This window comes from Colletotrichum abscissum (genome assembly GCF_030869225.1).
Source record: "Colletotrichum abscissum strain IMI 504890 chromosome Unknown Scaffold_37.1, whole genome shotgun sequence".
NCBI lineage: Eukaryota > Fungi > Ascomycota > Sordariomycetes > Glomerellales > Glomerellaceae > Colletotrichum > Colletotrichum abscissum.
Window position 1 is genome coordinate 293515 of NW_026850287.1, and position 24136 is coordinate 317650.

At 51.9% G+C, this 24136-nt stretch overlaps 7 protein-coding genes across 7 annotated transcripts; 4 read left to right on the top strand and 3 right to left on the bottom strand.

Moving 5' to 3' along the window:
* Nucleotides 1-1350: 1350 nt before the first annotated feature.
* Nucleotides 1351-4356, top strand: CABS01_12393 (WD domain-containing protein; the record flags this gene model as incomplete). The annotated part of the gene is made up of 1 exon (XM_060545747.1): nucleotides 1351-4356. The coding sequence occupies one exon, from the start codon at nucleotides 1351-1353 to the stop codon at nucleotides 4354-4356; it is 3006 nt and encodes a 1001-aa protein (XP_060396604.1).
* A 1552-nt stretch (nucleotides 4357-5908) lies between these two features.
* CABS01_12394 (uncharacterized protein) lies at nucleotides 5909-8418 on the bottom strand (the record flags this gene model as incomplete). The annotated part of the gene is made up of 2 exons (XM_060545748.1): nucleotides 5909-7830; nucleotides 7887-8418. 2 exons carry the CDS (start codon nucleotides 8416-8418, stop codon nucleotides 5909-5911), a joined length of 2454 nt encoding a protein of 817 aa, XP_060396605.1.
* A 1023-nt stretch (nucleotides 8419-9441) lies between these two features.
* On the top strand, nucleotides 9442-10724 carry CABS01_12395 (uncharacterized protein; the record flags this gene model as incomplete). The annotated part of the gene is made up of 5 exons (XM_060545749.1): nucleotides 9442-9847; nucleotides 9906-10110; nucleotides 10167-10285; nucleotides 10345-10517; nucleotides 10569-10724. 5 exons carry the CDS (start codon nucleotides 9442-9444, stop codon nucleotides 10722-10724), a joined length of 1059 nt encoding a protein of 352 aa, XP_060396606.1.
* Nucleotides 10725-11526: 802 nt separating this feature from the next.
* CABS01_12396 (uncharacterized protein) lies at nucleotides 11527-12741 on the top strand (the record flags this gene model as incomplete). The annotated part of the gene is made up of 3 exons (XM_060545750.1): nucleotides 11527-12035; nucleotides 12097-12209; nucleotides 12263-12741. 3 exons carry the CDS (start codon nucleotides 11527-11529, stop codon nucleotides 12739-12741), a joined length of 1101 nt encoding a protein of 366 aa, XP_060396607.1.
* Nucleotides 12742-13579: 838 nt separating this feature from the next.
* CABS01_12397 (uncharacterized protein) lies at nucleotides 13580-14699 on the bottom strand (the record flags this gene model as incomplete). Its single annotated transcript, XM_060545751.1, has 4 exons — nucleotides 13580-13702; nucleotides 13751-14006; nucleotides 14060-14249; nucleotides 14306-14699. The coding sequence occupies 4 exons, from the start codon at nucleotides 14697-14699 to the stop codon at nucleotides 13580-13582; spliced, it is 963 nt and encodes a 320-aa protein (XP_060396608.1).
* Nucleotides 14700-16737: 2038 nt separating this feature from the next.
* Nucleotides 16738-17943, top strand: CABS01_12398 (uncharacterized protein; the record flags this gene model as incomplete). The annotated part of the gene is made up of 5 exons (XM_060545752.1): nucleotides 16738-17137; nucleotides 17201-17402; nucleotides 17459-17562; nucleotides 17617-17729; nucleotides 17782-17943. 5 exons carry the CDS (start codon nucleotides 16738-16740, stop codon nucleotides 17941-17943), a joined length of 981 nt encoding a protein of 326 aa, XP_060396609.1.
* A 475-nt stretch (nucleotides 17944-18418) lies between these two features.
* Nucleotides 18419-23030, bottom strand: CABS01_12399 (RNase3 domain-containing protein; the record flags this gene model as incomplete). The annotated part of the gene is made up of 6 exons (XM_060545753.1): nucleotides 18419-19710; nucleotides 19773-22226; nucleotides 22279-22531; nucleotides 22579-22627; nucleotides 22687-22715; nucleotides 22779-23030. 6 exons carry the CDS (start codon nucleotides 23028-23030, stop codon nucleotides 18419-18421), a joined length of 4329 nt encoding a protein of 1442 aa, XP_060396610.1.
* Between the last annotated feature and the right edge of the window lie 1106 nt (nucleotides 23031-24136).

Sequence of the window (24136 nt, forward strand, 5' to 3'; positions counted from 1 at the left end):
TACCGAGCTTTCTCTCTTAAGATCAAGCTCAATGGCTGTCTCTTTTGAAAAATTTGTGGCTAGAGAATGACCAGTGAGACGTGCTTGTGGAAATCACCTGGGCTATGACATCAAGAGAACAAAGGAATGGTGGACTTCTTCATCGTAGTCTTGTGAAACACGCCCCGTTCGAAGAATTCCTTTGCTCTCTCTTGCGTATGGATTGCAGTTGGTACGTCAACGGTAGCGACCGAGTAACACGAATGATTCAGGTATGACCGCTATATAGGAATGTCTGGCTGTCGTAGAGACGGTTATAGAAACGATTATAGAAACGATTAGTAGAAAGTGTGCCAAGTAAGGCACTACCTATCCTCACTAATGTGAGGTGAAGCTTCGGTGTGACGAGATTTGTGATTGGATCCTTCCCGCCAGACCGCCCTTCAATAACCCCTCCAGCTGGTGGGTTGGAGTGACCCGTTTAGGGAACAGAGTGACAGGGATTATTCAGAAAAAGAGCAAATCGACCCAGTTGGTTTGAATGCCCCCGCCTGCCGAAGTTCTCCTCTCATGCTCTCCCACACTTCTACTGGTGCTTCGAACTGGCTGCAACCCCATTCCAGGTTCTGCTCTCCCACCTCAGCTCTCCCGCTCCTACCTGCAGCAAGCTGCGACCAACAGGCGACCGTCCTTTCCACGGGACCGACAAGCACAGGGCAAGGCAACCCAGGCACCGCACATCACTTCCTTCCCACCACCACCACCACCAGGGCCCTTCCCGGCAGACTGCTCCTTCGCCCAACCGGCTCCAACCCTGAGGATTGACAGCCGACCTGCTCGCTGCTTGCTAGACGTTGGAAAACCGTCCATCCGCAAAACCTCTTCACTTTCCTCGGCACATCGCGTCCTTCCTTCTTCTTCTTCACGCTCGGATACCTGCACCCTTTCTTTCTTTTTTGGAACACCCCATTAATTCCTGCAGGGCTTGGGGAACGTTTGCCCGCCTGATGTCACTGTACGTTCCCTCCTTCTTTATGCACAATTGATTGTCTCGACCAATCGACTGAGACACAGAAATTGACGTCTTTTGCAGCTTTCCATCAGCCACTTAGACACCAACTTTTTCACCTTTTCGACTTACACCGCTCGGCGCGCCTACCGCACTAATTTTGCCGACTCCTACCTACACCTACCTTGCCATACTCTCCTTTGGACTTGCGATAGCGAATTCCGCGACAAACACTCTTTCTTTTGCATTCTCAATCACGTCACCGACCTACCTGGGGGTGACCTCTGCGACGTAATTCTTCTCCGACAACTCGTAATCTCAGACTAATCTTGCGACAACGCTCGCGAGCCAATGGCGATATAATGAGCGCGACTCCCACGAACCGGCTCAGACTGACGCCGGGAAACTCCCCTTACCTTCAACAACGATCTAACCGAACACCAATCCGAGGGCGCCTACCTCACGAGTCCCGACTTTCCCTCAAACGAGTCATTGGCACCACCTGCGCTTCGCCAACGGGTTTCGATACCGTAAACTCCTCCTTTGCCTACATAGCAGGCGGCGCCGTCGTTGTCGTCGATGTAGACGGTGAACACTATGCCCAGCGCTTCTACCGAGCCCGCCCGACTGCGATACCCGTTTACGGCTCGACAACTTTGCTGAACAACTACTCAGCGCCTTCAACACCCAAGGCCAACGATAGCAGGAATCGCGCCGCGATTGGGGTTCGGGAATCGCAAAGTTGGAACGACTCTCCGGGATCAACATGGACCAGCCGCGAGCGCATCAAGGCTGCGACGTGCCTTGCGCTGAGTAGAGATGGGCGGTATTTGGCAGTCGGAGAGACGGGTTACGCTCCTCGCGTGCTCATTTTCAACCTCGAGGACGCATCATCTGACGTTCCATTGGTCTCCATCAGCGAGCATGGGTTTGGCGTGAATGCAGTGGCATGGTCGGCAGATACCAGGTGGCTTGCTTCTTTGGGTACGGCCAACGACGGTTTCCTCTACATCTGGAAAATCGACCCTCGTACGGGTGCTGCCAAGTTGTACCAGCAAAACAAGTGTACCTCCACTATTAAGGGCATGGTCTGGATGGGCAGCAGCCTTGTCACGCTCGGTGTGCGACACATCAAGATTTGGAAAGTCGAGGAGACTCAGACCTCTTCCCCTTTGAAGACGAGGTTCAATGAGGGCATTTCCACACCCCAGAGAGTCCTCAACGGTCGCAACGTCCTACTCGGATCGCTCCTGGATGGTACCTTCAACTGCGCGGCTGTCGTCGACGAAACGAGCATAATCATCTGCTCAGAAGCTGGCGACGTCTGTGTGGTGGAGGATGACGGCAAACAGACAAAGCTCGTCAAGTCACTCACTGTCGACTTTCCGATCACTTCCATCACCATCAGACATGCCACTGCATATCTCTCAGGAAAAGAGGGCCAATTCGCGACTCTCAGCGTCAAGGCCGTCCTCGAGAGTCTCCCAGACGGTGTTCTATCGAAAAGCGTCGCGCCTGCTGGTCTGGTAGCTATGGGTTTCTTGACAGAAAACCTAGTAACCATCGATGAGAAGCACACCGTAGATATTTGGAGCTCGAGCTATCAGCCGGGCCAAACGGTGGACGACCCGTCACACGTTTCTATACCGGGACACGGAGACCAGATTTTGGGCATTCAATCAATGTCAAAGCCCAACGACCAAGGAGCAGATTTCTTCACGTGGTCCGGGTCTGGCAAGGTCATTTTCTGGGACATGAAGGGCAAAATCAAGTGCTCCCTAGATGTGCCCATTGAACAGGTCATCCTTGAGAGCGAGATGGACCCCGTCAATCAGCTCAATGTGGTCCGAGCGACTAGAGCTGGGAAGATGCTTGTAGCAGCCGACAAGTTTGGTGTTCTGAGGGTAATTGACCTGACCACGAAGGAATGCTTGCTTGAGACGAAAGCTCATTCGTCCGACTGTCAGGGTGTCAGCATCTATGAAGACGACAACAAGTTCCTTCTGGCTACATGGGGCAGAGACCGGACTGCGCAACTATTTCACCGCACGTCGGGTGGAGAGTTCCGGCACTTCCAGACGCTGGAATTCGCTGCTAGGGTTGTTCAAGTGCTAGTCCAATCTGAGGACAAGATAATGACTTGTTCCATGGATAGGACACTGCAAACTTATGACATAGTCTGCAAAGAGGATGAGGAAGACGAGCTTGCGGCTCTTCCTTCTAGGGCAAACACCCTGAAAGCAGCGCCAACGTCGTTCGCCCTGGGTCAGGATGAGAGGACTGTATTCGTCTCCATGCTGGATCGGTCAATTTGCCAATACGATCTTTCCAATGGCCGACTTCTTAACTGCTTCAAGTGCGTTGATGAAAGCGGAGCTGAGACTGCTATCCTGGAGTCTCTAGTTTTCACTCAGCCTGCCGGGAGAGAGTCGGGCTTCTTGCTGGGCATATCGAATACGGACAAATCCGTCCGTCTTTACGATGCTCATTCGGGCCACTTTGTAGACAGAGAATGGGGCCACACAGAGGCTATCAACGGCGTCACGTTGACCGATGATGAAGATGGGTGCCAAAGGGTCATCAGTGTAGGATCTGACGGGACCGTGATGCTTTGGTCTATGGAGACGGACAACACAACTCTTTTATCTACAAGTAGAGATCCATCTCCGATGAAAGACGGGTCCGCTTCCACCAGACCACCACTTCGACGAGTTCTCTCCAAAGCAGAGCTGGCCGAGTTTCAGCGTCCAGCCTCTGCTCAGGGTGGCCGACGATCTCCGCCCAGGACCATTCGAAGTCGGACTTCTCGGTACGGTTTGAGCAACAACAGCGTGAGCACGCCCAAAACAGGAATGCAAAGCAGTCCGCTAGCTGAAGACACACCATCACGACGCTCGTCCGGGTCTGGCAGTCCGCCCATCAGTCCGAAGTCGAGGGCATCTAGGCGACCCTCGCTTCCGTCTTTGGGCCTGCCGCCGAAGAAGAGCTCGCCCAACTTGCGCGGATTTGGCAGCCTGAACATGGCTACAGAGCAGGCTTGTCGTACGTTGAGGGCTTATAGAAAGAAGCTTTCCTCTACGGAGCCACTCAGCGAAGACGTCATCTTTGAAATCGACCAAGAGTTGCGCCTGACAGCGGCCGCCCTCGGCGACAGGGCTACGAGAACCAAGGCCATGCACGACTCAGCCCTCTTGAGTGGTCTCCTAGACCAGTATGAGGAGCGCCTGGCCTCCATGCTTGACGAAAAGCTACGTAATACCTTTCAAGGGAGAGAAGTACAAACTCCCAGCGAGGAGCGCGAAGAAGAGCTCCTGGCCGTGCGGCCTGACACTGCCGGCGGTGAAACCACCTCTACATCATTCCCTTAACATACTCTCATTGTATTATTACATCAATCCTTCCGACCGAACCCGCATTGTACAACACCTGCTGGATATAACGGCGTTACCTGGAAAAGGACCCTGGCGTTTGGGGGGAGATTGATTATCGACCTACTTTACAGCACAAATTCTAGATGTGCTCAGCCTTGGACTTTGGGGATATCGCAGGCGGAAAGGGGCATCGTAACCCCTACCTTTGAATTGTCGGTAAATATTGTCTATTTGTTTATCCTTCACTCTTTCGACACAGCAGTAGCGACTTTTTTTCTTTTTTATTCCTTTGATTTGCGAAAGAGGGACACATCCGCCACATACATTAAAAGATCACGGAGTCCTGAGGGGGCAGGGGCGGCGAACTGGAGCTAGGAGTTTTCAATGTGCCCAAGGACATAATGGGACAGAAATGCGGGAGTGGTCTGGGGAGGTCAGGGGATTGGGGGGATAACATACTATTTACACTACACCCGGAGGCACCTTACTTTGGGCACCGTGGATACGAACAAAAGAGGACGAGGGGAATTTGGATGCCGATTTCTAGCGGCTTTTTGCAACCTTGACTACTTGATCCTCAGGGTCTGCTCTCTTCGGTTTACATCTTTACATATTTTGCCCCCTCTGCTCTTAGGGGCAATGAGAATACAACATGACGAGGTGTACCTCGTCGTTGACCAGCTATTACTACAGTCTTGATCGATCCAGGTCCCAAGTGAAGTCATAATAAGCTGATCTGAGTTATTGGAATGACTCATCATGTAAGTCTACTACATGAAGTCGGGCCTGATGTGACCTTGAAGCAAGGCAGGCAGGGTGAGGGAGACTCATGCCGCATTGCACACATACAAAGCGAGGAAAGCAATACGGCCACCACCCAAACCCGCTTAAACAGACGGTCCTGCCCAGCTAGAAAGGTCTGTAAAACGCGCCTGCTCAAGGCGATCCGTCCAAGGAGAGACAAAGCGGTTCTCGCCCCCCACCCACCCCCTGGCACCTTCCTCACCTTCCTCCTCCCGAACCTTCATCCGATAACTTTTTCCCGCCACCACCCGAATACACAACACGAATACCCAGAAGCAAGCCTTCATATACCCCCTCGACCCAATTCCAGTCACCAGCCAGCAGGCGCCCGTCTAGGTCGACGGGTCAGGTCAAACTGGCTGGGTGGTGGAGTGGTTCATGGTCAACATCAATTATCTACGCCAACCAGCCTACTCGACGACAGGCTAAGCGCATACGAGAGTACCCGAGTTCGAGTCCCGGCATGAGCACCAGAATTTCCCAGCATGAGCACCAAGAGATGTAGCCCCCAGTCCAGCACCGGGGGGGTGAACTCTTTTGTTTTTTTGGGTGATGGGAATAGTGAAAAGTCTCTGTAAATTGCTTCGCGGAAGAAGAAAGAAAAAACGGTGGTGCCGTGTTCCAGAAAATAAGTGTTTTTCTATCCAACGCCCGCGAATGAATCTCCTCGTTCTGTCTGGCTCCATCTGCCCTGCCTTGCAAACCCACCATGTGTGGTATGTATGATCCCACCACATCATCGTAATCAAACAGCGAGTCCTTCTTCCAACGCCTCGTCCCGCTCCAGCTTCTCGAGCCCCGTTGCCACGGCACCGTATACACGCAGAGGGACTGCAACCTCGAAGCTCTCGCACGCCAAGTTTTCTACTGCCACGAGCACTAGACCTCCGCGCTCGTCCCGGGATATTTCTTCTAGTAATGGATGCGTGCTAGGCGCCTCACGCTCCAGCTCGGTCTCCTGGCTCGGCACCACGAATTCCACGCGGATCTTCCATTCGAATGAGATACCTGTGGTGACGAACTCTGGTGTCGCAGTAATAGGAATGGTCGGAGTGAAGACCATTCTCCGCGAGTAGAGCGTCGCCTCCGACGCAGACACATGGACTTTCCGCGTCACGCGGTGAATGGAGGCTTCTGAGCGGATGGCCAAATGCGGCTCGACTCGCTCGGCCGACTCGAGACAGGAATGAACCGCGTAACAGGGAATCTCGGCGTCTGTGAAGTCGATGGCCATAGTAACAACTTCGCCCAGACGGTACGAGGGGCGTGTAAGCATAACGACACCCACCCGCTGTCCGTTGCGGGCAATTTCGAAGCGGTTCGGGCTCTGCTGACCCTCGGAAGTCAGGTTACTGCGCATGATAGCCAGGTTAATGGCCTCTGTGGCCGTCGTCGCCTCCTCAAATACTGATGGACGCCGAGAGCTGGGGTATGCCGTGGGTGATAGCAGCCCTGCGTTGGACCCCTGCCGTGGCCTTGTTAGAAGCTCGTCGACATATATGAGGAATTCATTAATTGTTGCATCCGTCTTGGTCGATTTTAGCTTCTTGATCTCGCTGAGAGTCGACAGTTTGTCGACAGTCTTGATTTTCGCCTGATCGCGAAGTATAATGTATGGATTCATGAGATCATGACCAAGAATTTCTCCATGGCTGTTTACACTGCCGAGGACCCGGAAGGGAATCTCAACGGAGCGCACCTGCTGCTCTTTAGAGCCGCCTGCTCGCTGCGTACCGATGACCAGATTGTAAGAGATCTTCACCGCTTTTCCCTTATGTGTCGGCGGTAAGCCCTTTGGAAGCTGAAACGAATACTCAAAAGCTTTGTGCTCTCCGGGAGCCAGGTTCAAGTCCACAAACAAGATGGACTGTGGAGTCGAGAGCAAAGGGACAGACTTGGCACTGGCGATGCCGCGCATATCTTTGATGCTGCTGACCTCGCCGGCTCCAAGCAGCTCTCCGATTGAGTTGCTGATACTCCCCCAACCGAAACTTCGAAGCAGTCCACTATCCCGTTTCGCAGGCTCCACACCAATGACACCACCTCCTTGACCGCCGACAACGGCCTTTCGCTTGACCTGTTCAAACGGCCCGAGGTTGATGAGTGAGCCATCCAGGGTGAATGAGCCTTGAATTTGAGCGTAGCCCATCATCAACGATTCTGGTTGCCTCGGGTTATGTGAGGCAAAGTTGGAAGATTTTCGGAAATGCGGCGGCCGCATAGGGCCCCGCGTGGGTTGAGTTGGATACTCAGACGCCAGAGTTTCCGTAGAGTTGTTGCTCATTGAGTAGAACTCCCCACTGCTGCGTGGCGTTCCTCCGCCCATGCTTGTCGTCGAAAGTATTCGCATGGCTGGTGTAGGATGCTCGATAGGATTGGTGAGTACGCCGTCTTTGTTCCGTATAGCCAGGGTTGGGGGCACTTCGGTGTTTGGACTTAATAGCCCATCATGGTGTGACGCTACCGGTGTGCTTTGCGTGTCCGACAGTGGCGACTGGACCATTGGAAACCGAAAGTCGGCCAGCGCGTTGGAAGGCGATCTCATGGGACGTTGTGAGCCTGCCACGCCAGGGGTATTCGGTGCGGTCGAAGATCTCGAGTTGGATGGGGGTGTGTCGGAAGCGGATGTCGAGTTGAACAAAGGGGAGCTTATGTGCCTCGGTGATGCTGTAATGGAGTTGACAATTAGACTCTGCATCAATATCAGAAATCAGAATACTGACCAGAGTGAGGCGCTGTGAGACCGAGCCCCAGAGCAGCCCCCCGAGGCACAATCTGTAGACTGGATGCCCGAGCATGACCGCGACCAGGCCGATGCGCCTTTACGGAGCTAGCGTTACTCTGATTGTCGTCGGGTACGGTGCTTGTGGAACCAATTGACACAATAGAAACGGACTTCTTGTGGCCATTGCCACGGTGCTCAAGAGCACTGGGGGGATGTGATGGTGTCCACGGCACTGAGCCCGCGCGGCTTCGCGATTGAGCGACTGGTACATTGAGGGATAGAGCAGATCGATGACCGCGGGTTTGAGCTGAGTTCGGCGGGGTCAAGCCAGCGCTAGACTTGCCTCTTAGCAAGGGCGAGACATGCCTCGGTCGGTCTACAGGTGCGAGTCGTTGGGACTGCCGTTGCTGATTCGGATCGCGAGCAATGTTCTTGAAAGTGATGGTGCATTTGATCTCCTCGCCAGCGAAGACGGTCTGGTCGTGCCAGCGGATAAAGACTCGAATGTTGCTGGAGGCCTCTGGAGACATGATGGCGCTCGTCCGGGCGGAGGGGAGGGAAAAGGATCGATTGAGGTTGCAACGAATCAAGTAGTCATCACATGTCTGGTATCAACCATCGTCGCGTCTAATTTCGTGGATTGGAGATGGACAAGGAGTCCTGACAGGTGCATTGAACGTCATGGGCTCTCCGAGTTGGCGGGAGATGGAAGTTGAGCGAGCTGGGCTAGCTCCAGCGTTGCTGCGAGTCGGGCGGGCCCCATTCGGCGCGCGCTGCAGGGGTGGGATCCACGTCCCCGTTTCCTTTCACAGTTCTAGCGTCACTATCACCTCGGCGCCTTACCTCAGCAGTCCCCTCCGCTGATTCGGGGACGGCAAGGACGGAAAGCGGAGCGGTACGTACCCACTCTCATGAATGTCACTTACACGATCTCAACACCACACCTTCAAGGAATTCTAATCCAACTGATCGTTAGGTATCTGAGTATCTATGCCGTTTGCACATTGAGAACTCTCTCATAATTCTTACGCTCTATGTTGCAGTAGTCCTCAAAAAGACGTAATTTCATTCACTCCAGACCTTACCATGGCTGGCCGCGGAATATTTCTTAAAGCAGGAAGGAGGCAGGTGCCTGCCTGCTGAGCGCACCTTCTACTATCCATGGAAAAACCACCAACTTAAGGCGGGAGCCGAATCTACAACGATGGAAGGTATGGATCAGGAAGTGACGGGCTTCTCGTCTACACCTACCCCAAAGCCTTCCACCTGTTCCACATCCTCTCTCGGCCACACTTCTCCCTCTTCCACCAGAGGCACGTCACAAATTATTTTCCATTTCTCTTCTCGATCCCACCGCAGTCCTTTCTCTAGGGGACTCACTATTTCACATTCTTCTACCAGTATTTCGTTCAAAGGGCAAACGTTCCAAGGTTGTGGTTCTCTCTGTTCTTTCTTCTTTCTGCCGCCAAAATCTTCACGATCATTCAATTTCTGCTCACAGCTTCCAAAATCACACCTTCTACACCACGAATCAAATCAGGCTTCCCTCAAAGATGGCCATTATCGATACCCTTCCCGCTGTCAGTGTTTCAGTTCGCCTCAAGAAAGCCTACCGAGACGCTGACGAATACCCCGACCCTTATCCGTACCATGAGCATGAGAGATACATGGACGACTACGAGCAGTGTGCCCGCAACTACATTGAGAGTAAGGAAGGTACCGAGTTCGCAGTTCACGTCAATGTCTTGGACGATGCCACTATTGATCCCTGGATCCATCACGATGAAGGCTTGGTTTTCCTTCTCTTCCTCGACGGCCACTTCATGGGAAAGCGATTCTGCTACGATGATGACTTCAAACATGGAGGCTGGCACTTTGCCTTCAAAGGCAAGAGACATCCCAACCAGCATAGAACTGCCATGGTTGAGAGTAACTTCAAGTTCCAGACGATTACTGCAGGTAAATCCACCGCATCACTCGACTGCTAACAATATTCGATGCTGATCTTTCCACACAGTTGACCAAGACGCTACCGATGGCGAATGGAGGTGTGCCAAGGATCTTGGTACAATCGAGGTGCGCGTCAGACTTGCCAGATTCGCTGGTGGTCCACGCCGCAACAGATGGGTCAACTTGGAGAGACCGTTCCGCGAGCCGGAGTACAACAAGTGCGAGATATCCGAGGAAGCTATCAAGGGCCGACCTATCTACCATGGCACTTCGTGTGTAACAATTTTCTTCTGGGAATGTACCCATCATGCTAACCATGTCTTCGCAGCTTCACCCCGCCGGTGAACAAGAGTCTGCGACCTCCTAGATTTGCCCATCGAGCAGCGATGGAGCGAATTCGCACTGGCCCCCTCTTCGCGACCTACACATTCAAGTATCGCTCGCGAGGTATGTGTCTATGTGTAACAGGTGTGTCTTTGGATTGAAAAAGGCTGACTATCATAAAGATGCGCTGAAAATTGAGGAGATCCTTCACCAGACCCCCAGCCCTGAGCCCGCCCCGGCGCCTTTCTTCCGTCAGAAACCGGCCTACTTGGGAAATTCGAGCCTTCCTAGATTCGAGGACCTTCATGAAGATGAGGTCGAGCGTCTTGCTAGAGAGAGACACCAACAGCTCCAAGTAGGGTGATGATTGACTTTAAAAGGGTTCATAGACTGACACCCCCATCAGGATGAGCAAGCGCAATCTTCAGCTCAGAAGAACAAGCGGAGCTATGACGACTTCTGTGATTTTACAGATGGCGCTGGTGAGCAGTTGGCCCGTCCTTACAAGATCATCAAGCTGGGAAATGGCCATGACGCTATTGATCTCACGGGCGGCTACTAGAGATGTAGGCCAGGAGATCGTGCGTTTGTTGTAAAGACGGAATTATCACAGGATGGAGGTCACTGGAAGAGTCTTATTCGTCAAACAAAGCCTTTGTTGGGGTGGTAAATTCACAGGCCGAAGTTCACTGTACTGAATGGAAGGCCCCAAATGAAGACATTTCGGACGAGGGGGATTGTTTGGTTGAAAGGAAGTCGACATTGCTTTGATAGAAGACTTGGTTCGAGGGATCAGGTGGAAGAGCAGTAGGACTCACGTCCATCAGAAAGCTAACTCCCGAACCACCGTGAGTTGTGTTAAATACAAAAGTTCTCAAGTATGCAGGTGTTTTGTTGTTGTTCTATGTGACTTCGGGTGCGAAGTTAACCACAACGGGGAGTCGAATACTGAAGAGTCTCTTCTCACCTTCGCGAGAGAGGTGCTATTAAACGCAGTGAGCCGAATTCCTGGTACTATTACTATAGATCTCTGCACTGATGGCTCCTTCACCATGCGGTGGCTCGGTCAGGCCTCGTCCCCTGCCCCAAGGCAATTAGACATGACCCAAAGCCAGTCCGCGAATTTTTGACCCTACAGATGCCCAACGACTCGAAGAATGAAAGGCAGAAGGGATTTCTGGATTCCCCTCTACAGTAAGGTACACCCAGGGCCTTTCTGGCTAATTTGAATACTGGACTGCTGCAAATCGAACGTTTTCAGCCACAACCCTGCCTTGTTCGTCGATCTCAAGCTCGGTTGAGTTGCAGAAGTACGACCACACCGACAAGCCACGAGAATACTTCTCGTTCAGCAAGCTAGAGCGATGGCAGGTTTCGACTTCAACATCAACATGCGAGTGGTGATTACCGTCGCTGGTGCTCCAGCCCCGGAACGAAATGACGTTACAGCAGAGAGCCTCGAAAACAGCGCCCCATTCAGCTGCAGCAAAGTCATCGCTGTCAAGGAGGGAGCGAGATTTTCGATTCTGGCTTCTCCTGGCGCAGGAATTTGTCGACTCCTTGCCAAGGATGAGGGGCTGATGGTGCTGATTCACTTTGACGACAATGAGGTTCTTCGGCGGTTGTATACGAAGACCGTAATCGATGCCCGGGCATCGCGCCGATTCCCCATGGAGTTCTTTGGAGTAACAGGAGTGAACAGTAAAGGCCGCCAGGTCTTGCAGCCTTTCAAGTTTGCCGCGGCCAAGAACGACGGCAGCGCGATTCGAGGTACCATTCGCGTTGATTTATACATCGTCAAGCTACTTGGTGCACCGGAGAGGCAGCGACTCGACGACACTACTGCATATGGGTCATCAGTTCAGACCAAACGGTAAGTTGCAAGCACGGCCTTCTCATACATGCCAAAAACGTTCGATAACAGCGGAATCCAGCTTGGGATCTGGGAAGAAGGTCAAGAAAGCCCTGGCGGCAGACACATACGACGTGAAGCGGCTCAACTACGAGCGTCCTATCGCCCGGTTCAACTTCAGATATGGACCAAGAGGTCTGTAAATTTCCTGATCGAGTTCATCTTTCCCCAAGACTGACATTGCTCAGGAGACTTGCCCGTACACAGACCCAAGGACAATAATGAGAGCAATCGCGGTGAGGGCTTGATCAACATGTCCAAGAAACCAGCCCTTTCAAAGCAGGATCGAGGCGGATTCAGAGGCTCTGACGCCAAGACACCCTCCTATTCATTGCCTGCGAAGCTTCGTGGTCTGCCGGAAGCTTCTGCACAGACACAGACAACCGCTGGTGCGAAACCTGCCTCGACAACTACTACATTACCCAAAAAGGGAGATAAGCTTGACTCTCAACTGAACGAACGAGTCATTCCGATCCGGCCCAAGCTTCCAGAGCCCATCGCGAAGGAGCAGAAGCTTCGGGGAGAGATACCGGATGACGAGGCCGTCTCGATTCAAGAGACTCGGTCGAAACACGCTCAACTCAACAGAAAGAGGTCTGCTGCGGTGGCTTTCGGCCACAACTCACCTTCTAGACCCAAGAAGTTTCTTGCTACTTCTACATACTGAGGATTAGAGGTCATGGCTCGGATCAGAAAAGCTGCTAGACGCGGGGTGAAAGTTCCTCGGCATCGAAGTGGGAAAGGAGTGGTCTGAATGAGAGATCAATGTTTACGAGCGGACTCCTACGAGCCTGCCGCTCGCTGAGGAAGAGAGACTCAGATAGATACAACGGCTGTACTTGTAACTCATGCGATCTTACTAAAGGAAACAAGGTTGACTTTGAACGGCCAAGTAGGTAGATTCCGTGTGCAAGATTGGCATCTCTAGCAAAGAGATACGAGCTGTTTCCACTCATCTTGACACTTTCTGTGATGAAATCTTGTGCGATGGGTGTAAAATGAAGTTGAAATGTGGCGTGATGAGAAATGAGAAGCCGTGCGCCTACTTGTCTCGGTGACACCTACGTCCAGTAATGTAATCCGGTAATACCTGGCTGGCAAGAAGCCTCCTAAGAGAGGCTTCTGTAGAGTGGAATAATTCCTTGGTAACCTATGCGCTCTCGGGCTCAAATTCGTTACACCAGCCATGTAAAACCGCGTCTAGGAATTGTCATTGAGACATGCGGTCTGCTTATACATATTCCTCGAGGCGCGTCTTCTGCTTATCCCGTCATTGTGCTGAAAAGTAGCGGTACATCCACACGCTTATGAACACCCGAATGAACAGTGAGATATGATATGAAGAAACTGTTTTTCCTTGTTATTCTGCGTCTACCATTGCAAATACGACTTGATTATCCCTTCGCCCCTTTCTAACGTATATCGTCGAAAGGCCATCCGAATGAATCACTGGCCGACATGGCCTTCTCTGCTCAAGTATGAGGAATGTACCCGTCACAATCCTCTCAATCATCGCTGAGATCAATCGTTCCATCTGCGTCTATCTTGTAGATCTTGCACGGACGGGAGTCGGTCTCCTCGTCTGCTTCCCGCTTCACGCCGGTTCCAGGCTCTCTCTTGACTTGAGGCTGATTAAATTGTCAGTTTGACATAACCTTGAATATGAAATCACTTACTTCCAGCTGCTCCAAACGCTCTTGGGCAAGCCTCATAATATCAGCTAGCGGCAAGTTTGCCACGGTCTGGGGCGGGTGTGCAGGAGAGGGATCAGGAGAGGGGACCGGAGAAGAATCTCGAGGAATGATGCCGTCGATTTGAAGAGAAGCCTTAGGCTTGTATCGAAAAAAGAATCGGGCGATTCTCTGGGATTTGTCCCTGTGCTTGAAGATTCTCATTGTCTTCCTTGGATCAACCTCGATTCCTTCAGTGAAGCTGATGACCACACAGTTAGCAGTATGATCAGATGAAGGTGTTGGGCTTCTTACGATGTACTGTGTGATATGTTTTTGCCTTTGATTGCAATTTCAGAGACATTCCTTATGCTCTCTGTCCTCGATTGTGCCGGGGTTCTGGGTTTGTGGCCTTCAAGCTCGACACGGAACACCGTCACTTCGATGATGCCGAGATGTTCCGCAATGGTTTCATCTCCTGATAGCTGTTCGTTGCTCCCTTCGACTGCGTTACCAAAGTCAGCGGCTCAAGATCGATGAAAAGAGACGGCGAAGAAAAACCTGTTTTGATGGAAGCGAAGTTGAAGTGCCTTCTAATCTCCTTGCCAGGTTTGCTGGATCTGTCCCAAAACCCGCTGATGGTTGAGACGATGATTTGATTGACCAGATTATCAGGTCCGAGGTAATATGTGGACACGTTTTGACCGTCAATGTGAAGCTTCAACGCGAGCCAGTTCTTGTCATTGATCCAATTCGGACGGTTCCGAATCTCAAAGTGGATAGAAAATCTGGCATCGACCTGACTTTCGATGACTTTGGAAGTGGTATGAGTTGCCGAGCCCCGATATGACGTGGATTTCGGAGGATCTGGATCGTCGTACTCGATGCAGTCTTCCTCGAATCCGTTGATTCGGATGGAGACCTTGATCTCTGGGAGGCCATCAATCACCGCCATGGTCCCTCCGAGTCGTGGTCGTGGGATGGCGTTTCGAGAGTGAGTAAGGCCTCTGGAGTTAAGCGATCCACATACAGAAGTTAGTGAGTTCAGATAAGTCTGAGCTTCTGGGCGAGGAAGAAGAAGTATGGGTATCTAGAGGAAGGAGAATTATGGGTAGAGGGAGGAGATTAAAACAGATGAGAAGGGTATAAGGAAGGAGGAGGGTGGAATTACGGGGCGAGGAGTCCAGTCCATAAAATGGAAGGTGCGTTGGAGGGCAAGCAGCAAGCCCGCTGAAGCAGTAGGCACCTGCGTCGAGAAGAAGCCAGTATGGGCTTCTCAAGACAGCCGAATTCGACCGTGATTCCTAAAAACAAGTGCCCCACGGATTTTAATTTCTCGTGACTCAAAACAAGAATCTCTCGGATGCGACCATTCCAGTGCGTGGTCGCTTTGCAAGGCCATGCATCCAGAGGACACCTAAGTGAACCATGGGTACCCTCCTCGCATTGGATCCTTCGCATGAGCCGAAGTCCTTAACCTCAATTGTGAACAAGTCAAGGGTAAACAAGAGTAGTACCCTGACCATGGTCAAGGGTCATTCTGCATACCAGTGTGCATCAATAAGAACTTGAAATTTACAAAATACCCTTAAGACCGTCTAGAGAGATCTAAAAAGAGTTCACCACCGGTGTGGCTACATCTCTTGGTGCTCATGCTGGGATTCGAACTCGTAGCCTGTCGTCGCGTAGGCTGTGGGCGTTTTCATTGTTGAATCCTTAACCTCTCCACCACCCAGCCAGTTTGACCTGACCCGTCGACCTAGACGAGCGCCTGCTGGCTGGTGCTGGCTGGTGACAGGAAGGGGATTGACGGTGTCTATATGGCCTTCTCGCATGCTCTAGAAGGCCTTGTAGAAGGCCTTGACTCCTTGACCAGACCCCGCGGTCTTTGGTCTACCTCACTCAAGACCTCGACCACTTATTACTCGGACATTCGCTTGATTTCTCGCATCTTGTCATCTCTATACTCGTTTCCGCCGAAGTTCCGGTATTGAAGATACAGACTATGTCGTCCGGGGAGCCCTGTTCGCCGCACAATGCTTTACGGCCTTGACACGAGATGATAGGGGTCACATTCTGCTCTAAATTTCCCTAATCTATCTACTCAAGAGCTTGCTAGCATACGTTATGACGATCTTTTGTATTTAAGTACATTTTTGAAAACTACTAAGATTATCACTTGTCGTTTAATCGATTGATTATGATACCCTCTCGAAAGTGGATTGTACAGTGTAGAAAGTAAAAAGCAATCATAATAGTAGTAATAATAGCAAAAAATAGGAGCAGGAGCAGGAGCAGGAGCAGTGACGGGAATAGGAGAAATGAAGGTGAGATATTGAGCGGCAAGCTATTGTGTCACGCCCAGTTGGTACTTTCCTTGATGATGGGCCGGTGGCTTGCCCGAGTCCACTCTTGGCCGTTGGTGCAGGGGGATCTACCCGCTGGCGTGCCCCAGAGTTTTTTTGAGCGAGGTTTTATACCAGACTACGGCCCATATGGTTCATCAATGGAGGAATGCGGGAAGGGCCCGTCTGCCAACCGTAAAGACGTCGATGTCTTCTTTTCGTCCCTAACTTAGAGCAAATTAAGGCGGGCGGCCTGTTTCGGCTTGGCAGTATCTGTAGGCACTTATCGACGAAGCTTTGGCGAATGAACATGATGTATCGATAAAGTGCCAGCTGCTTCACTTACAGTTGGCAGCATGGTACCCCACTTCTGCCTGAACAATGAAGAACAGCCAATCAGGTAGCGAGCGCACATCAATGTTAGGCAACCCCCACCCAATAATTGCCTTTTCAGTCGCGTTCGCACCTTCTTCCTCCCCATCTTCACGTGGGTCTAAACGTCTCATTCCAAATTGACTACATTCCACTTTTCTCTCATCACCGCGCATACGCCTTACCTTATTTCAACGACGGAACGAACGACTTGGACCACCACTTTCTTTTCTGTCAGCGGGTCATTCAAGTGGACTAGCGAGACTGTGACGCAAGATGGCCGTCATCGACGAGCTCAAGGGTGTGAAAGTCACCATCCAAGTCAATGGCCAGGAAGCTGTTGAGTACGACGACCCGGATGGCTTTGAGAACGACGTCAACCGCAAGCACGCAACCCACCGTATCTTCAAATACATTGAGTCCAAGGATGACACCTGCTTCACGGTAAAGTACGAGGTTAATCACATGCACCGGTGGGAGAGCCCGAAAAGCGCCTTCTCACTCTACTTATATGTCGATGGCAAGCGCATGGATAGTGTCGTTTGCGAGGCGAGTCGCTTCAACTCATTCGATCCATTCTACAAATGGAGCACAGTTGTTGAGGGTTCTCGAGGAAGCTCAAGAGACCCCTCTTACGATCGTCTGAGCAAATTCAAGTTCTCCCAAGTCACTACTGGTAAAGTTGTCATATCTTGGCGGCGCCATGGGTATGTGTTCTGAGTATTGACATGCGTCTCAGTTGACGATGCCACCAAGGAGCGCGTCGAGGGAGACTCCAAGAAAGCAAAGTCTCTCGGCGTCATCGAGATCTTTGTCTACCCCTTGACCATTACAGGGCCTTCGTACTCGTCAGGCCATGAGCACTATCGCGATAATCAGAATTCCAGTTTCAACATTGCGGAAAAGGCGCTCAAGGGCCGCGCAGTCTCTCACGGTACCTCGTGAGTTGCATCCTCTCGCCATGCGACAATTCTGCCTGTGCTTACATGCTCCATAGCTTCACTGACGGTGGATTTGTTTCCAAGAGGAAGTCAGTGTGCGCCGACTATCTCAACGGCGGTAATCCTATGGCGTGCTTCATGTTCAAATACCGTTCCAGAGGTATGAGGCGATCTGCAAGCCGGCTCTCTGCTTACTTAGCTCACGCTTTCTCAGATGCATTGCAAAAGGAGCTCATCATTCCTCGGTCTCCAAGTCCCGAGGCCATTGACGAGCTTTCCGAGGCCGATATCAGACGGCTAGCTGCGGAGCGTCTGGACGAGATTAACGTGAGTTTCAGCCTTACCGCTGTGTAGAGAACCCAAGACTAAACTAGGGCAGAATGGACGTCGATCTGGCACCGTCAAGCTAGAGAGAAAGGGCCCTACCATCAAACGCGAGTTTGCCGAGATCTACGACCTCACCGAGGAGCCTGCCAAACGCGAATGGAAGAAGATCAAGATCGACGCCAACAGGGAGGCTATTGACCTCACCGACGACTAGGCGTATGAGTTTCTTTCTTGAATGTACTCCCTTGGTACTTGTTCTTCGCCAGTCCGCAGAGAACGATGTCACGAGTATGACCCTCAATTTTCGGCGCAACTTTGCTTTCAGGGCCAAATGGCGTATTTCGGTTTGTATCAAGCCAAGCTTCAGGGACCTTATGATTTTCCCAGCCGCAGTCAGGAAGCATGGGAGTATCTTCAGACTGGAAAGTTGAGAATGCCAGTCTCTCCATGGTTCTAATGCGAGCAGCTTATCGTTTCTTTCATCAGGAGTTCAGGGGCAAAGCGCCAGTTTATACCCTCTTGTTGCACTTTATCCCCCTCGATAGGCAGTCAGTTCGGAAAAGGGAAATCAAACGCAAATTTGCTTATACAAAACAGCAAAATAAGAATTGATTGCTTTTCCAGTCTGCCAAGCTCCTTCTTCTGCCTTTGTGTCCGTGACATACCGACATTTTCTATCCGTTTTCCTCCTATCCCATGACCACATCTTCATCTTCCTGAACGTCCATGCTCTCTTTCTTTGCTGCAGTCTTCTCCGCCTTGAGTATTCTTACCGCCGCCTCCGCGGCTTTAACCTTGACCTCGTCTCTAGAAATCCCACCGTCAACCTCGACAACGCACCGCTCGCCAACCATGACCTTGCACGAGAACCGCTTCTCACCATCTTCGACATCCTGCACGTCCAAAACGTACGTCACAGTCTTATTGTCCGCCAAATGACCCAACTCCTCCTTGGGATGCAACACATGCACGCCGTCTCTTAAAATGCGATCAAGGTACGCCAAGATCCCAAACCGCTCCACGACACCAGCGCAGACGTCCAGGTCCCCGGAGTCGACGTACACGGCGCCGAGAAGGGACTCGAATATATCAGAGTAGAACTTGCGCAGCTGCATGCGCGCCATGAGGGCCCAGGGGTACGTCGTGCCGCGCTCCATCGCCTCGACCATCTCGTCCCTGAGCGCGGCGTGCCGTTTCGTGACGTTGAGCTGCTCGAGGCCAATGGCGGGGGATTGGTGGCGCATAAACTTCCACAGGGGCAGCGCGAAGCGCGTGTGTTGCAGCTCGGGTCTCTTGTTGCCGCCGTCGGTCCCTGTTATGACGACCTCGTCCTGGATGACTGCTTGCTCTAGAGCAAGGAAGCCGAGAAAGTCGCCGTTGACCATTGCTGTCTTGAGGAGATGCATCGTCTGATGTGGGAGAGGAGGTTCGATGGAGAAGAGGCGGTTGACGATGATGTAGTCGAGGACGGAGTCGCCGATGAACTCGAGACGTTCCAGACAGCCCAGGGTGTTGCCGAGGCTGAAGGAGGCATGGGTCATGGACTGGATCAGCAGGGCCTTCTTTTTAAACTCGTAGCCTATGAGCTGCTCCAAGGGCTCAAGGGTAGACGGGAGTTGCACGCCAGAGGGAGCGACGTCGTAAAGGGCCTGTCTGCAGTCGTCTAGGGTCTTCCATTTGATCTGCTGGAGAAAGATAGACATGCACTTTAGTGCTTTGGGGAGACCGCCGTCAATCATCGAGGCCCCGATCAGTGCTTCGACGATATCTGCGAGCGTTTTGGTGGATATTTTCCTCGTGGTAGGCTCCTCGCCGTGCTGGAGCACGTCCTCCACGTAGATTGGCCGCCACTTCTGTCCCGTGAAGGGCTTGGTGAGGATGAATCTGTCGAGACCGTGCTTGATGGCCGCCTTGCAGAGGGTCGAATTTGCGACGATGGCGTCTTTCTTAAACGACAGGAGCCGTTCTGGCCAGTCCGGGTCTGGTCTCGTGTTAGCTCTAGAATTCGTGCACAGCTCGTCGGGTTACTGGAGATAGACTTACTCAGAGCGGCCACATTGATTGTGGCGGAGAACTTGAGAATAGAGTCGCCTAGAAACTCGATGCGTTCGTAATTTGTAGGTTCACACGCGCTTCCCGCGCTAATGGCTGTGACTACCAGAGACGGGTCAGAGATGGCGAGTGGCCTCAGCACGCCCATAGACAACTCTCGCGCCACCAGGTACGTCTCGATACGGTGCAAGATTGATGGTATAAGCACGCCGAACTGGGCATACTTGGCAGGGATGTTGTCCACCTTTGCCCACGACATGGGGTAGACTCGATTATACGGCTTGATAGTAGCTGGGCCGTGACTGGGATCGCTCTGTGGCCGATGAAGGAAGTCCGACCTACGGGACCACTTCTTGAGAGCCAGGTAAGGTTCATCCTCTGGGGCCTTTTCGAATTCGTAAAACATCTTCTGTACAGTTTCGGGTGCCGGCTTGCGGGGGATGACATTGTCGTACAGATATGGTGAACCAGTCTGGTCGCGAATGAAACAGGTCAGATCGTAGTCTGACATCGCCCCTGGGACAAAACCTTTGACGCCGATTTGATCGACGGACATATCTCCAGCACCAACTGCACTGAACCTCACAATCTGCTGGAGATCCGCCGAAACCCACCGGTGACCGTACGGCAGGGCAAGAAGTACAGCTGTGTCATCATTGCCGGTGAGCTTGTCAATGGGAAGCTGATGTCCAAACTCAATTGACCAGGTGACGTTGTAGTCCAGATGAATGGGTATCGTCTGCAACCCAGGGACCCATAGGGGGATGACCATGTCGTACTCTCCCTGGATAACACCGTCCGAATCCTTGAGTAGGATCCGAGTTGCCCTCAAATTGTCGCCAACTTTCCAGGCCTTGGCGACTCCTATCCAGGCATTGAGTAAACCGTTGACCTGCAGGATAGCAGCTCTTTTGTCTATTCCGGGTACGAAGTCCTCCGGCTTGAAAGGCAGCAAGTTGTCGTTCACAAGTCCAGCCTTGTACAGATTGCGATAGGCTTGAAACGCAGCGTCTTTCGTAGCATTTTGCTCTGATTTCCAAGCCAACTGACTCTCAGAGCTGCGGACCGAGGCCGGTAAGTAGCTCGGCAGGTGAACAGTGGCCCGCAAGTCTGGCGCGCCTTTTGCGTCCGTCTTGTCGATGATGTAGTCTGGCCGCCAGTCGATGAACTCTCCCGGGGAAAGTATCCGGCATATATGGTCGAGATGCTGCTTTGCGTTATCAAGATCCAGAACAGCCCCTGTTTGTTCGATTTTGAAGATCATCTCCTTTGGCTCCTCAGCCTGCTCGATCTCTTGTAGATGTTCCAATTCTCTCTCTTGTTCTTCGTACTGGGCCTTCATCTCCGCCTCCAGGGTCTCCCACTCTTTCCCCAGTGGATTCGAGCTGTCAAGTAGCATGAGAAGCTTGGACTGCTTCTTTCGGGCCCGTCCGCGGCGTTGGATGAACGACTTGAGGTTCGGTGGGGTATCGAAACAGACAACCAAGTTGCAGGCCGGCACATCGATGCCTTCTTCTAGTACACTGGTGGCAACCAAAAGATTGCTCCTCCCGGATCGGAATTGGTGCAGTGACCGCTGATCTTCCACTCGAGAAAGGTCCCATATATCTTTCTTCTTGGCTTGAAACTGCGATGTGCCCATCATGGCCCCGATTCGATATCGCTCTCGTAGCAAGCCATGCGATGTTAGCAGATGACATAGGACCGCAACAGTTGCTCTTTCTCTGGCGAATATGATGCCAATGGTGTCAGGTTTATACTGTAGCAATTGTTCAATGACAACGAACACCTTATCCGACAGGACAGCACGGCTGATGGTCTCTTTCGATGGACATTGGCAATCGACTTGACTGAGAACGTTGACGAGGTATTGTTTCTCTTCATCCTTCCATGTGTCTAGCCAGACGCTTTGGGCCTTGACTGCGGCTCTGAACCTTGAGATCACTTCCCAGATATAATACTCTGCAGCCCAAGGTCCAAGTTCGTTGAATATCTGATTCGCCTGCCGGCCAAAAGAAGTCATTTGGTTCTGGATGTACGTGTCGTGACTCTTGAGAACCGCAATGAGTTCACGCTGACTGCGATCTGTTCCCTCCGCTTGTAAGTGTCGAATGAAGGGATCTTCCGAGATATCGAGAGATTGTATAGCCATTCTCAAGCTTCGCAAGCTGTTGGGAATATCGTATTCGTTTCGATTTTGAAAGATTGCGGATGCCAGCTCTGGCTTGTTGACAGCAGCAAGAAGGTCGTCTCGGTGCATCGTCGGGCTCTTGCAAACAGCGTCCAGCGTAGCCTCGAGGGTATTGATGCTTTCGACTTTGGAGCCAAAAGTCGGGCTTGCTGTTAGACCCAGGATATGGGGAGTAGGGAGGCCTTTCCGCTGTTCTTCATGGTAGAAGAGTGACATGATTTTGCTTCCCGGAGACTTCCCGATGCAATTATGAGCTATTTCGTACTGGTTAGCCTCTGCCCCTTTCTAAACCTCTAAACCACAAACCTTCGTCAAAGACTATCAGAGATAGCCTGGAAATAGGCACGAATGCGTGCGACATCGCGTCCAACAAGATTTGGTATGTCGACACAACCACGCGCACATTGAGAAGAACCGCATCCCAAGTTTGCTGGTCGGACCATGAGTCCACGTTATCGTCGCCACTGAGGAACTTTATCTGAACCTCGGGTATCTGGGTTTTGAGAACTTCGAACTGTTGGCTACAAAGCGATACCGTGGGAGCTAGAAACCAGACAATCTGTACAGTTAGCCTAGCAACAGAGATCCGTAATGGCCTTAACGCACCTTTTCGGACGTCGTTCTCTCCAATTCAGCTCTAATTCTCAGAACAGCTCTATAGAAAGCTTCTATCAATGTCACGAAACTACGCTTGCTCGTAGGCAGTCCACTTACACTTGTGTTTTGCCACTACCTGTGTCCATCTATCAAGTGTTAATAACCCATGGTCTCTTTGGGACTGGATCCACAGGCTCGACGAGACTTACAGCAACAATAACGTTTTGCCGCATGCTCTCGGCAAGCATTTCGGACTGGTAGGCCCTCGCATTCATGATGACCGAGTTGCCTGAGGCTGGCTCAGCTAGAGGCGAAGAGGCCTCATTGTTCAGGATCAACTCCTCGGCGGCTGTTGAGAGTGCCTCCTGGTTATGAGGCCCCAGGACCGGCACATTGGAAGGTACATCATCTTGCACAGGATCTGCACCCTCGCCGGAAGATGATGGTGAATGGCCAGTCATTGTTTGTATGGTTCTAGCGTGGACCTGAGGACCCAGTCCTAGGGTCCTGACCACGGTCCTGGGAAGCGCGGTACTTCGGGAGAATCCAAGTAAGCCAAGAACAGGTACACCAGCACGCTCAAAGTACCGGGGTACAATGACTAGACTCGCCCGGCAGTGGGGTGGTCGGTATGAGTCAAAAAACGCAGGTAAGGTTAAATGACGCGGCTCAAAACGGAAAATAGACCAAAAGTTCGTGTGACGCGGGGACCAGGACTCATGGGGCTCGATGCACAGCACTCTGGTGCGTCTGCGGATACAACCTCCGTGTATTCGAACACGCAGAACTTGCCTAGTTCAATGGGTGCGATGCATGCGTGACTCGGCGATAAGCGCCTGATTGCTGACCTGGATTTGGCGATGATGCCGTAGTGAAGGCAGAAAAGTCTATGAGAGGTTGGGGTCCCTGCCAAGAATCACGTCGTAGTGGGTGCCTGGAGGGCGTTCGGGAACATGTTGCCGCTTGTTTGCTTCTTTTCTCGTTGCACATGAGTAGGGAGGAAAATTGAGACCTCGAGGCAACACGTAGTCGTGGCATGCTATCCATATTTGCACTCGCAAGCCAACACGCACTGCAACAGGTCGGTTCTGTTGAGTTCAGGGACTCTGCAGGAGGCCAGCGGCCCACATCTGCGGAGGACGTATACCACTTCGCAACGCAGTTACGCACCGTATCAAAAGAATCATTGTGGCGCTTGTAGAGTGAACTTTTGAGCTGAGAAACAGGGATCAAGAGAAGGCGATGGAACGAACGACAGCCTTGGGCCTCGGGTACCCCCGTTCTAATTTCGAGAAGTCGAAGTTTTGCTCCGTATGGCAGCCCCGATTTGCTTGATGTGTCCAGCATAGAAAGTGTTCAAGGTAAATCAGGAAGAACAAAGTAAGACTCGGACGAAAGAGAGAGCGATCTGACATCGGTCCCCGACCAATCAATTTAGGAACTCCCAACCAGGATTTGGAAGATCAGGTACCTATCTTGAATCTTCCGGTAATCCGTCGTGACGGATAATTAATCACTGGCCTGGAGTCCTGACCAACAGCTGTCATTTAGGCTCGCTCATGCTCCA